Source organism: Esox lucius, chromosome 3, assembly GCF_011004845.1.
Source record: "Esox lucius isolate fEsoLuc1 chromosome 3, fEsoLuc1.pri, whole genome shotgun sequence".
In the NCBI taxonomy this organism is placed as follows: Eukaryota; Metazoa; Chordata; class Actinopteri; order Esociformes; family Esocidae; genus Esox; species Esox lucius.
This window is the reverse complement of record NC_047571.1, coordinates 20,034,546-20,048,967: the sequence shown is the minus strand read 5'-3', so window position 1 is coordinate 20,048,967 and position 14,422 is coordinate 20,034,546. Positions and strand designations below refer to the sequence as shown.

At 40.9% G+C, this 14,422-nt stretch overlaps 1 protein-coding gene across 2 annotated transcripts; it reads left to right on the top strand.

Annotated features, from left to right (window-relative positions):
- Window positions 1-1,464: 1,464 nt before the first annotated feature.
- LOC105022292 (kidney mitochondrial carrier protein 1) lies at window positions 1,465-7,805 on the top strand. 2 transcript variants are annotated; one of them, XR_003777640.2, is made up of 10 exons: window positions 1,465-1,687; window positions 1,770-1,917; window positions 2,246-2,340; window positions 2,802-2,887; window positions 4,543-4,638; window positions 4,755-4,879; window positions 4,989-5,115; window positions 5,235-5,315; window positions 6,307-6,459; window positions 7,326-7,805. XR_003777640.2 is itself a non-coding variant. In XM_020045352.2 (9 exons), exons 1-9 carry the CDS (start codon window positions 1,624-1,626, stop codon window positions 6,346-6,348), a joined length of 864 nt encoding a protein of 287 aa, XP_019900911.1. In that variant the 5' UTR covers window positions 1,465-1,623; the 3' UTR covers window positions 6,349-7,805. The 2 variants fall into 2 exon arrangements, 1 of the variants encoding a protein (XP_019900911.1); XM_020045352.2 differs by having other exon boundaries at window positions 6,307-7,805.
- The last annotated feature ends 6,617 nt before the right edge of the window (window positions 7,806-14,422 follow it).

Here is a 14,422-nt window from a genome sequence, read left to right as displayed (position 1 = left end):
AGTTTGACCAACAAAGTGGTCAAAAATATCTAATGAAAAACGCAACACTGCCTATTGCCTAGTCACATAATCGCGTACGCGGCCACGAGACCATCAAAAGGGCTTGTGTTTACCAACTTTGGTGCAATATTGGTAGTCGAGCTAAAAGTTGGGAAATAATGTCTAATAGACAATCAGATTTATTTTCATTTTTTAAACCAGCAGATCAGTCTAAACTGCAGAGTTGAGTTTGGTTGCCGGTGTAAGTCCCAAAAATTAATAATGTGGGTACAGACCAGTTTTGGCAGTGATGGCAGTTATGGACGTGTTAAGGCATTGTGTTCATTATATTTATATTATCTACTTAATTTATCATCACGTGCATGAGGCTTTTTCTCAGTTATTTCAGCACCGCACTCTAGTTATAGCTCGTTCGATCATTCCTTCCCAAGATTTACAGGATCAGCATTCACTTTGGACCTTTACATTTTAGATCTCACCTGGCTTACATCCTCACTCTTTGGATAGTTCTATAATTGAACTGGTCCCTTCATACAAATACCTTGGAATTTGGATTGACAGCGACATTTCATTTAAGAACCATTCAAATGAGCTTGTTAAGAAGCTTTATTGTAAAGTGGGTTGGGTAGTTCCGCATTTTCATATAAAGTACCCAATGTGTGGAATAGTATCCAATTAGAGTTTCGTTTGGATGACGTGATGTCCATGTGTCAATTTAGCAAGCAAGCAATCAAGTTTATTTATATAGCATAATTCATACATAGAAGCAATTCAGTGTGCTTTAGAACGAGGGGGGGGGGGGGGTCATAGTGTGAGATGTTTGTTTTAATTGATTGCGATGGGTAAGGTCGGTCTGTATTTAAAATGTATGTATGTTTGTATTTAATTGTTTTATTATTGGATTAATGTTCCCAGGGCACACTTGTAAATGACACCTAGGTCTCAATGTTTCCCCCTGGTTAAATAAAAAATGTGTGGCCAAATTAATAAATTAGATACAAAGTGAAAGCAAAAACCGGTTGGACAACTCCGCTCTACAGGTTCCATTCCTAACCCCCTAGGCAACAACCATGTGAACACTCTTAAGAGAAGGCGCAGTCCACCAAGTGAGATTCGATATGATTTACATTATGGAACGGTTGCAGTTAAAACCTACTGCTGTGTACTTGAACATTTTGTGTTTGTCATATTCAGTATTTGAGTGTTGGACAAGGTTAAATGTCAAAATAGTTGATTATGGTTGTCTTGGTAATAAAAAACATAAATGCACATTATGGTAAATGTTTGTCCATTATGTGCCATCCACAATAAATAAACGTACTTATAAAATTTAAGCCTGGCAGCAGTAAGTGACTGACCAATGGCAGGTATCTGGAGACTGACCAATGGCATGCACCAATGAGCGTTCCCCTTATGCTAAACACGCCTATAACCCACGCCCTAGCCAAAAAAGCGATGGGAGTGGCGAAGCAATGAGGGAGCGCGAAGCAATCTTTTCACCGGTCTATTCTCTGCGTTCTCTTGTAGTGATCAATTAGCCTACTAAAAAGCTGTCTTGATAACCGTCACACATACATTAGTATATCCTCTGTCTGTAACGGACTAACGGCAGCGAGTGTTAAAATGTCCAAATCGAAATGGAAACCTTTCGTTTTTGGCGGTCTGGCCTCTGTGACTGCAGAATGCGGTGAGTTTACGGAGAATGAGAGGTTGCTTATTAAATGTTTATATTTTTCAATATTAAACACGTGATTATATCCGCTGTTTAGGTACCTTTCCGATCGATTTGACCAAGACGCGACTGCAAGTCCAAGGCCAAGTGGGCGACAGCAAGTACACGGAGATACGTTACCGGGGCATGTTGCACGCTATAAACAGAATATGCAGAGAGGAGGGAATAAGGGCACTGTACTCAGGGTAAGTAGCCTATTTCGAAGGTGATTTCATTTCTGTTTTCAGTTCTGTATCTTGCCCAAAATGAAAACAGGTTATGCACTGCTCTAGCTAAAGTTTCCAACTCGAAGATACAAACAATTGTAATTATTTTAACATTAATCGGTAGTAGCTACGTCTAATCAAGACCTAAAAAAAATAGATAAAACGCACAAGACTTAATAAAAAAATTAAAAAAAGAACGTACAATATGATCATTATTGTTTTGCAATACATTCTTGCAAAGCTTCCAGTCAATGACAGTCCGCCGTTTAACTGTTCCTTTAACTATGTGTGTGTCTCCGGGCTACAGTCTAGCCCCTGCAATGTTACGCCAGGCATCGTACGGGACCATAAAGATTGGCACATACCAGAGCTTCAAACGGCTACTTGTGGACAGACCAGAAGGTAGAATAACACACCCACATTCGGGTTATACTTTCTTTGTATGTACTGACCTTGTTAAATGTCTGTTTGGTATTTTATTCTGATCCTCAGTAGTTGAAGCAGGAACTATTTTCCTAAGTCCCAAAACATGAGTAAGTAGTGAACACTTGAAAGACAAGAACAGATACAGGTTAGGAGCTAAACATTCAGTAGATGCGGAACACGGACAAGAACGGACAGGGATTAGGAGCTTTGCCCTGGAGCATGAATTCAAATTCATCCACAGGACAGGAAAGGTCCTTGATTTGTCAGGTTAAGGACACGCCACCCCAGTTTATTGTGAACATGTGAGCGACGTTTCTGCGGAGAGTAATACTGAGAGGAATTCTTTCATTGCCTACAACACACTGCTGTGACACACATGCAGTGGTAATGTTTTGTGGAAGGACTGTAATTTGATGTTCTGATTTGTTCTTCCTCAGATGAGACGTTATTGACCAACGTCCTGTGTGGTGTTCTGTCTGGAGTCATCTCCTCTTCTATTGCCAACCCCACTGATGTATTGAAGGTAAAACACACACAGCCAAAGTGAGATGGTTTTACAGTCAAAGTGAGGACCTGACTTTAACCTCTTTAACCTGATCTTTATTGCCAAACTCGAACCCATATTCTAATCCTTACCCAAAATGTAACCCTAAATTTGACCCAAGACAAAAAAGTATTTTCTTTGTCAAAATGTCCTTGCTTAGATGTAAAACTCAAACTGGTACTCAGTAATGGGTGTTTGAGTACGCACCCACTTGTACACATGTACCCCCTGGTACGGGCAATGTGACATTCATTAACACTGTGAATTGTTTGTAGGTTATTAGAGACCAAAAGCGAGCCTAGAAGACAGCTGAACATTCTTAAACAGACCATCTGGTTTCCCTGTCTGAGAAAATATTCTGTGATTCTGTCTGGCCCTGATTCTCCCAGTTCAGACTAAATCAGACCTTGGTTTCAAAATACTTTCCTATTTTCTGGGGGTTGGGGGCTTGGTATCCATTACCAACTGTGTGTTATTTATAGACTCCCCACCAATGGCACAGTGACTAAATGGCTGAGTGAAAATGATCTTGGTTAATGTGTGCTTTTAAATGGGTTGGCTGCACGTTAGAACAATGTGTTTCAGCAGCAGTGTTCTTGTTCCTGAACAGTGGCTTGGGCGAGCTTCCAGGTGTGTCATTGGGTGACGTTTTGTGCTGCGTGCACTTAAACAACTAACACCGAATAGAAAGTTTGTGTAAAAAAATAATGGATGTATATATTTGTAATAATAGCCTATCATTCTTGAGGAAAAAAAAGTAAATATGGGCTTGCAGAACAATTTGCTTTAATGAAAATGTAAACTTCAAAACCAAAATATTTAAAAATAGTAGTTAGCGAACCCCTGGTAGTGGGAGGTCATAAGTTTACATAAGTTTGATGTGCTGTTGCATTTAACTAATACATCCTGTAGGTTATCGCTGCTGTTTGTTTGGTCACAAGAAACTTATGCAAGGCTTTAGTTTGGCCAGAAGGCATTATGCAGACAAGGATAGCTGGGAAACCCTTGGCTCCTGAATACACACAGCGTGCGCAGCAAGGGTCAGTGACTCAGAACTCTTAAAAACAAATTTTCAGAAAGATTAGAAGGCCAAAACTAATGTAGTTTGTAACAACAGTACTTAAAAGGACAACACTAGGTAGAAGAAGGGTGAATTACATTCAAAACAAGTCTCTCTCTCCTCACTCTCTAATTAGAGTGGTGACTCATATTTGAGTTCAACTATTAATTGGGTATCTTTGAGGAGCTTCTCCTCAGTTACTTTTATGAATTATGCTGTTGCCTTTACAGCGTGTAACTAGTTCATTTAATCTCTCAAGTGGCTATTGACATATTTTTAAAAAGTACTCAAACATCACTTTTGTAGCATTTTCTTTGTTAACATGACTTATTGTACAACATGATTTGATCTTTGCTAGTCTATATTGCTATCTGTAGTGGTAAACATAACATTTAATATCATGATAAGCTTGAAATGATGTATAATTAGTTGTGCGGCTCCCTCAACCCCATGTGGCCGGGACACATTCTGTGGGTCCCGTGTTGACTCTCCTACCTTTAGGGGTATCTCCTCGTTTTCTGACTGACTGGCATTTCCTCTGACTTTGACTCTCGGTCTTTCCTGGTTTTCCCAGATCCGTATGCAGGCTCAGGGCAGTGTGATCCAGGGAAGCATGATGGGAAACTTCATCAACATTTACCAACAGGAGGGAACCCGGGGGCTCTGGAAGGTAAGAGCACGGACACACACACACACACACACACACACACACACCCTTAACCACACACAAACACACCCCCTTAACCCCACACTCTCTCTTTCTCCGTCGACTTCTGTCTGTCTCAGGGCGTGTCTCTGACCGCACAGAGAGCAGCCATTGTGGTGGGGGTGGAGCTTCCTGCCTATGATCTCGCTAAGAAGCGCCTAATTCTGGATTGTAACATGGGTGACAACATTTACACACACTTCCTGTGAGTGGCATCAACATAATCTGACCAGGCTTCTTGGTTCTTTAGAATAATTCAAGGTCTGGCACCATAAGAGCTAGGTTATCCCTGATTGTGTCCTTCTGACTACCAGGTCCAGTTTTGCATGTGGCCTGGCTGGGGCTCTAGCCTCTAACCCTATAGACGTGGTCCGGACGCGCATGATGAACCAGAGACATGGATCTGTTACCTACAAGGGAACACTGGACTGCTTACTGCAGGTACACACGCGCACACACTCAGTGAATGATGAACCAGCAGTGGTAGAGGGCACCCTGGCCTGCCCGCTGTAGATACAGGACTGTGTTAAATGTGTGTTAATACAGTGTCTCTCTGGTAGACGTTGCGGTCTGAAGGCGTCACAGCACTCTATAAAGGCTTCTTTCCCAACTGGCTTCGTCTCGGCCCGTGGAACATCATTGTATCCTTTTACCTACTCACAGGATTGTGTGGTTCAATACCTGTCAGTGGAGTTGACTGTGGAAGTTCTTCCAAGGAATGCATTCGATTCCTAAATTGACTGCACTGTTGTTGGTACAGATCCCAACCCAAGCTTGGGCATTTCAACAGAGGCTGAGTTTACTGCCAGCTAATTTACTCTGTTATAATGTTGTTCCTGTAACAGCAACCCAGTTCACTCAGGTTTACTGTGGGGTTTAAGGGGGGGGGGCAGGAGGAGACTGGGGTGAAGGTCAATGGGTTTGAAGTATGGAGTGTGGCTGAGTTAGGATAAGGTCCTGTATGCTGAGCTTAGTCATGCATGTGTTTATTAAGTCAGGAATCACAAGATGACAGGTTTGAGCGTGGGACTATTTATATAAACTGCGTGTGTGTGTGTGTGTGTGTGTGTGTGTGTGTGTGTGTGTGTGTGTGTGTGTGTGTGTGTGTGTGTGTGTGTGTGTGTGTGTGTGTGTGTGTGTGTGTGTGTGTGTGTGTGTGTGTGTGTGTGTGTGTGTGTGTGTATATATCTGCTTAAAAGAGAACTGAAGTGTGTGATGACATGGGTACCTTTCTGCTTTAGTTTTAGTGTACTGAATAGAAATCTGAAGTTAACTGTGTTTTTATTGCATTTAGATGATTGCGTTTAGTTTTATTACGAATAGCAATTGTGCCGACTCGGGTCTTGGTAACTCTTTGGTCACCTGCTCTCTAGCCTACATCTCGAATACTGTCCATGTAGGCTAGCCTAGATAATATTATTATAGATAAGAACAAGTATATGTTTTATCATTCATTTAGATCCCACTATACCAGAGAAAAAGATTATCTACTTTAAAAGTTTACCTTATTTTGTTTCCATCAGCCCAGTTGGGACTGTTTGTTTTCATCCACCTTATGCTGTTGGATGGAAAGCTGATTATTGTGTTTTTTGTGGTTCTTAGTTCTTCTTGTTGTCCTTAACTCCCCCTCAGTTCTTCATCACCTACGAACAGCTAAAGAAGATGGAGGTCTGATGTTCGAAAGGATTCTTGATGCTGTGAAGAAGATGGAGGAACATGAGAGGGGGGAAATGGACCAAAAGAGGAGTGGATTAGTCTGTCTAGCTATCCTCTTCTCATCTAGTGGTGGGTGTTAGCCATGCACCCTCAAACACATCCCATTTCTTATTGGCTGCTGCTGTGAGGGAGCTCACTGGTTGGCTGGGAAAGAGGAACGTAAAGTTGCACAAACAAATCTCTAAGCACTTCTTGCAAGGATAATCTAAGACCATTTTTGAACAATGGCTGTCATTAAGAAAGTAATTGGAAAAACTATAATCTTATCCTTGGTTCCACATGCAGGACCTTCATTTTAAAGAGCAGTCGTTGCTTAGTTCAGATTGTGTCTGGTTAAGATTTCAGGCTGAATGCCGTAGTGCGTGTTCTCTGTTGGCCAGAAGAACTACCAAAGGTAGCCATGAAAGTAAGACTTGAAAGTTTCTGTAGAAACATAACTGTCCATCAATTGTGTGTGGCCTAACATGCCATTTATGGCAAGGCCACTTCCTGAAGCTCTGTATTGCTTTATCTCTGGAATGCTTGCGTAGTGTTATTTCCGACGGTGGAATACATGCTGTAATGTATTTGATACGCCACCTGGGGGCTAGTTACAGTATATTATCAGATTAAAGGTCAGATTGCAGGTGCCAAAAACTCTCTCACGGACACTTAAACCCAGACGGGCATTCCTGTTGTTAATGCCAGGGTGAACTGGCTCAGAGTGTTCTGAATCTCTTTCATGCGGACACTTGAAGCCATGTTGGGCTGGCACACCATATGGACGACACTCTGTTAGTGAGGACAGTGTGTACAGACTAGGCTAATGTTATAAATACAGCCTGATTGGAACCATGTCCCGGTCTCACGTGTCATGTCAGCACTCCTCATCGCGCGCGCACCGAGCCAGCTCAAATGTCTCATCAGCAGAGCCCATGTGTTCTATTCCTTTTCAGGCTTGGTGTCCATCCCACATCATTTCATTTACCAGGGAACCTCTTGAGCTTCTGGAGAGCGCCGGCCCATGCTCTATGTACAAGACTGATATGTCCAGAGAGGCTGTTTGTGGTTAGGCTGTATATTTAGTCATTGTGCCAGACTACCAGAGCAGAGGTGGGGTTCTATGTGCTGATGTTGCGCTTGGTGCGAACTTGTGCTAAAGTTGCCGTTTTATGACACAGAACAAATCGACCTTTCATATGTTCGTCCACTATTGCCCTACGACCTTAAATATTATTCATGTTTCAACTGTCTTTTTATCAGTTATTTTGGTGGTGGGCTTGATGATTTTATTCAAACCAGACAATGGCTAAACCTCAGATGGAATTGATTTGAGAATAATCTGTTTATTTATAAAAAGGCCTTAATGTAAATATCTGTGTAAATACTCTTGTTACTATGTACCATAAATATATTGATTAAAACGAATGCTTGTACATGGCCTGTCATGTTTTACATTTACTTGTTTTACCATTCCTAAACCTTTGGCCCTGCTCTGCACCAATGGATACTTCCAACAGTAAAAAATAGAAGTAACAAATAGATTTATATAAACAACAAGGGCCTTTTTTTCTTGTTCTTCACGTGGTTAGACAAAGTTTGCCTCAGGCTTACAATAATTATGCTTAGCATGGCCTGGTGCCCAGGGTTAGGGGAGATTATCCTAAACCAGTGGTTCTCAATACAAAAATTTGACATCGCTATTTTACTCAATGAATAATCCAAATAACGCTAAAGCCATATTTGTAAGACACGAAAAACTGAAAGATGTTGCTTGCAGAAGTTTTCATCCACTACACATTAGTATTTGGTTGAGTCGTCTTTTGTTGCAGTAACCATTTTAAGTCATTTGGTATAAGTATGTAATGGGTTCTGGCCTGAAATCTGTCTCATCTGACCTGCATCCGCTACTTTTTGAGAAACTCCAGACGTTCTTTTAGATGGTGCTCTTTCAATAACTGAAGTTTTTTGTGACCCTCCAATAAAGGACGTTTTTTATCAGGTCTCTATATGTATGACTGGTGGACCGTTACACTATTGTTTTTTAGGGTCTGCCTTTTCTTGACAGTGCTTTGTTGGTGTGATGCACCTTCCACTTCCTGATTATTTATCATTACGATATCCAGACACATGGATATTATTTGTGCCATTCTCCTAATCCATCCCTGGATTTGTATTGCATTATCTAACTTCTGTAAAATGCTCTGTGATCTTCAGATTCACCGACTAACCAATAAACCTTCAACACTTGTTATCCAAAAACTGGGATGACAACTTTTAATGGTTCACAGGTGAAGGGAAAGTGGAAGTTCATTGTTTCTTTAATCTGTATCACCTGGAAACTTCCACAGAACAGCAGTTGAAAACTTCTGATGGCAATGTATTTCAGCTTTACATTTTTCTTACAATTCCAGCATGAATTTTGAGTTTGCTTTAAAATAAAATATCAAATTGAATGAAATTTCTTTGGTCAGGGTTTAGCATAATTTTTCAAGGCACTGTGTATTAAAGAAAGCTCAAATTATTGTAAAAGTAATTAACTAGGAACAGCTGTCAGGAAAAAACCTACGTAAGGCCTCACAACTTTCACCCAACCATTTAATTTCTGTGTCCAGGGTTGGATTGTTCACAACATGACATACTTTGCTCTTTGATGAAAGAATGAATCGACAGCCCTGAACTCTAAATGCAGGGCCAGACAAAACCCTGAGAATCAAGTGTATTACCTCTCTACACATTGACCTGATTATTTCCAGATGCCAGCAGAAGTTCTCACACTAAGCAGCTTTTTTTTTTTATGCACAAAATTATAAGATAAATAATAATCATGCAACTCAAACTGATGGCACTGGCAGCAATCTGTTTAATATGAATAAACCCAATAAAATTACAACACTTAACTTTAATTAAAAGAAAACAGGGAAGATCTCATGTAATGTCTTTTCTTGGATCCAGGGGGTGCCTTGGTGGCCAAAAGGTTGAGATCCGCTATGAACCACTGGCCTAAACTGACACTGCTAGGCATGTAGTCATATGATGGAAATTCTTGTTGCTACAGTATTTCTAACTGTATAATCTTTGTATCACTCATGTCTTTTTCTCTGCGAAGTACACCAGAGTCCCAGTCGACAGTTATACATTCCTCCACAAGGTGGCACTGTGTACCATGGGTGGTCATTACACGTACACACACACACACACACACACATACATAACTCTCCTCCAGGACCCTAAATCTAGCACAGCCTTGTTTTAAACAACACAGTTTCACACACATGCACATACACAAACGGCATATCTCAGACAATGACTCATGAATAATTCAGAGGCTCTTAGATGTAATTGTTCTTTTATTTCGGTGGATAAATTCCCAGTTTTCCTCATCACAGTGTTTGTGAGGAGATGATGGGAACTCAGGGGACCGCGGGGAAGGGATTGCCATGAACCTTGTGTGTGTGTGTGTGTGTGTGTGCGTGCGCATGCGTGCGTTTGTATGCCTGAGCCTAGATCTTTTATTTAGGAAAATGCGCCATGGGACTTATTAGAAGTGTATGGATGGCTGTTATTGTAACTGCTGAATCTGAGCCATTATGGTGTATTTTTACTATGTAATCATTAGTATGCAAAGCTTCAGTACTCAATGAAGTTTGAGAGAATGAAGAGACATTTCACAAAGGAGAAGTCTCAGTAAGAAACACAAATTGAGTTAATATCGGCCAATAACAGTCCACAGAATGTGTAAATCTGAGTTTACCAACTAATGGTCGGGGGAGTTCCAATTGCTATGGTGCATTATGGGTACTATTCCTTTTCATTCCTCCCTGGTGTATGGGGGTTATGATCATTGTGTTGGAGGGATCAAGGTCTGGGGTCCATGCAAAAGTGTCCTTGATAATTCACCACAGCTTTGATTGGCCAGTGACCGACATGGTAGAAGTTCCATTCAGTATTTCCTGACCATTTCTTGCTTAACTACTGTCCCGTATTTTTCAGTACTCAGAACAACAAAGGGTTGCATTAAAGGCTGAGAGAAAGGCAAAAACGATTTTGTTTTTAATGCATTCCTGCGGGAGGAGAACAGGAGCAGATGTTTGGACCTCTGGCCAGAAATGGAACCAGGCCCTAGAGTGTCCTAAGCTGAACATAGGTCTCAGTCCAAACTACTGCTTCTGTTTTGAGATTCTCTCCTGAGACACGTATGACCTGTATCTATCAATAGAACCTTTTATGCCATATGTTCTGTTTGATAGGGCTATAATGCTTTCATCATCATTTAATGTGCACATTCATGTGGAGACAATAACAATAAAGATATTCTAAATTAGCCCCCAAAATAATTTCAGTCTTAACTATATTTAGGAATGCGTAATCAGATAAGGCCTAAAGCCTGTAGCATATAATTAAACCAGTCACTTAGCATATTTACAGTTCCTGGACTTGGGAATAATTCCTTAACTTTGTTTTTATTATTTGATCGTATCAAGTGACTAAATCAAAGGAACCCCTGGAGAGAGAGAGAAGAAACCGACAAAAGAGAGAGGGAGACAGAGAGAGAGAGGGAAAAGCAATTGACGGAGAGCTGAATTGCACACCAACACACACACACACACACACACACCAACACACACACACACACACACACACACAACCCTTTCATGACGTTGAGATGACATGTTGAGGAAGTCACTCAGGAACTGGTTGACAGTTACATCAGTTACATCACTATACAACAGCGTGATGGAAAAGTTATCTGGCGGTTACACCAGAAAGTATATCAAACGGACACTACCCCGCGAGCCAAACAAGCCTCAGATTAACGGAGCTCCCTGCCTAAATGTAGCCATTTAAGTGGAGTGTGGAGCTGACGGCAACAAAAACACAGAACGCCACTGATTCCACATCACTTGCTTCACATGGTTTAGGCTGACGTGTTTCGTAAACGAACGTGGACAACATAGTGGCGTTGGTGCCATCACTTATATCACACAGTTGAGGTCTGTGGCCTGTTAGAGGACAGAGGTTTGTGTAGTTACCTATAAGGGACACCAGCAGGAGCTCCTGCTTTTCCCCTCTGTGTCCTATCAGTGGGCTTGGTCTGTTACTGTGTGCCTCTTTCCGGCCCCCTTTCTAAACCTCTCAGTCATGGCTTGCACTCTGCATGGCTGCTCCAGATAAGGAATACATATTAAATAAAGAAAAATACAGCAATATCAGTTTCCCTTGGACTCCTGATTAAAAATTCTCTGCCCTGGGACATAGAACGCCCTCCACACACACAGACACAGGGACATGAATAATGTACACACAGAAAGAGAGAATAATAGCGTGTCCAGCTGTGATCCAATCAGCTCTCATTCAGAGAAACGCAACTGTAACAATGAAGAAAACCAGAGGAGGGAGAGAGTCACAGTCAGATCATCTCAAAAGAGATCTCAGCCATGGTTGTGTGAATGTGTTGCCAGAGGAGATGAAAACCAACTTGTGATGTGGACAGACCCAGGTGGTCTAAAACCCACTTGTTTAGACAGAGGTCCTGAAGAATGACCACATCAAAAAGTGACAGACAGACAGACAGATAGGCAGACAGGCAAGCAGAGAGACATGGTCTGGATTTACTGACCTACTCGCAAACACGCTGAGTTTGATGCCAGTGATGTCATCTTTCTAGGGGTGTTAGTGTATGCTGTTAAAGAGACTGCCTAGGTCTGACTGACGGAAGCCGCAGCTCTTCACCATGTACCTCATAATGACTACCATCCATACATACTCCCTTTTCTTATTTAAGACACTGACTGTCTCTCTGCCTCCTACCAGTACTGGATGTGTAAGGCTGAACGTGAAAAATAGAGGAGCGGGATGAGCGCATAAGTCATCCACTTTCACCTCATTGTCCCAATATCAGTGTCACGTGTGAAGTCATGAGACTCCATCATCTCTGCAGCTACACAATATGGTTACTGTTAGTTGTACAAGAGGTGAGAAAGAGGGTGGGGGGGAAAGCGAGAAGGCAACTTGTATTTGCTAACACTGCCACTTCCTTAACCTGAAGGATCTGTCTTTTTATTGACCCAGTTACAATAGTAAGTTCCCTATCTCACAAGACTCTAACATAGAACATGCATGCACATACGCTCACAGTATGTTGTATTTGTGTGTTTCCCTTTATGCAAGTGGCCCTCATGAATGACAAAAGGAAAAACAGCTCTACGTGGAAAAAAATATTGGCATTTTAATTTGTTCTTATAAGGCCTGAAATGAAAGACAAATACATGACAATCAGGAAATCTGGCATAAACACTCATGATAAGAGAATAGGGTTTCAAATGAGTTTGTTTACTGACAAAGATTTGTACTTGATTATTTGGCTGTAAACATGGGTTGATTTTTGTGTCTAAGGACACCTTGCATAAAATTCCTAATAACTTTATGTCAAAAATAATTGTACATAGTCCTGGAGATACTCCAAAAGGTGAGTCCTGGAGATACTCCAAAAGGTGATTCCTGGAGATACTCCAAAAGGATAGTCCTGGAGATAATCCAGAAGGATAGTCCTGGAGATACTCCAAATGGTAAGTCCAATTTGTGATATAATTTGAAATTAAAGGAATATTTAGCAATGCATACATTTAGTATATTAGTTATACCACCAACCCTCCAAGAGCATGTTGGGTCTCAAACAATGACGCATACAACATTAAAACAGATAATGTAGAATAGAATATAAGCCACAACATACTGCATGTGAACATGAAAATAATTGCATTGACTTGTTTCTAGATAATTTACATTTAAGGGTAAATAAATGTAATAGTTTGCTTTATAAAATTAAAAAAAAAAAATATATATATATACACACATATATATTTAAAAGATAGTTATATATGGTTGATAATCTCAACTGTTTGGAGATACATAAGGACTTGTTTGTGTGCTTATAATTAGTTCATTCCATATTACATACCCATAGCACATGTTCATAGCACTGTAGTGCAATTTCATTCACTGTAAATGAGAATATTAACTCAGTTATCTCCTACAACTTGGCCCCGTGGTCTAACAGGCTATCCCCTCTGCAACAGGCATTCAGGCATCTGCATGACATCTGATTGTTTGAGTAATTTCTATTGGATTGCTCCACTGTGAACCCTAATAAAGTATTCAATGTGTGTGTCTGTATTTAGCCTTCCAGTAATAGCAAGGGTCAGTGTGTTACAGGACAAAAGGACACATTTGACACTTTTTAGTCATTTAGCAGACTGCTGATTACCCTAGGGGCACATGTAGAAGACACCCCCCCCCCCCCCCTTGGGAGTCAATTCTTTGAAATGACTACAGAAAAAAGTTTAGTGAAAGACAGAGACAAGGGGACACATGGTTTCATTGAGTTAGAAAATACAGACAGAAAGATAGATAGTCAGATAAACAGACAGCTGGGGTTCATATTCATTATTAAAGAATGGATTGCTATCTATTTGCCCTCAGTTTCTCTTTGAAAGTGTATGAAAAGTGTATCAAATTCAATAACCAATTTCAATGTGTTCTGCCTTTTGCTTCCCTCTCTTTCTTTCTCTCATCTCACACCCCATCCCACTGCCTCTTTGTCTTGAGTAATAAACATGTTAAAACATGGCAACGAGAGGGATTGAGGGAGAGTAGCAGACGAGATGGCTTTCTCCTTAATATTACAGTCCATTCTCACAACCAGAGGTCCTCGAGAGTAGAGTCCACTGCTTATTTGGGTCAGCTTCTATTTCGACATCAAAATGTTACTTTTTTGATAACATTGTAATCGTGATGAAATACATTTCTTTTCAGGATAGGTTGTGCCCAGTACTAAATTATATATTTCATATGAGTGCAACATTTCAGAGAACTTCTCTTAGTTTTAATTATGATTACTTTAATAGTTAATTTCAGTCAGTCATTTAAGCCAGCGCGCTTGTCTAGTGGTTACATAAAGATATGCATCTCCCCATCCCTGTCTCCACCCTTAACCTCTGTGTCTCCACTTCACCTGCCTCCACCCTTAACCTCTGTCTCCACTTCACCTGCC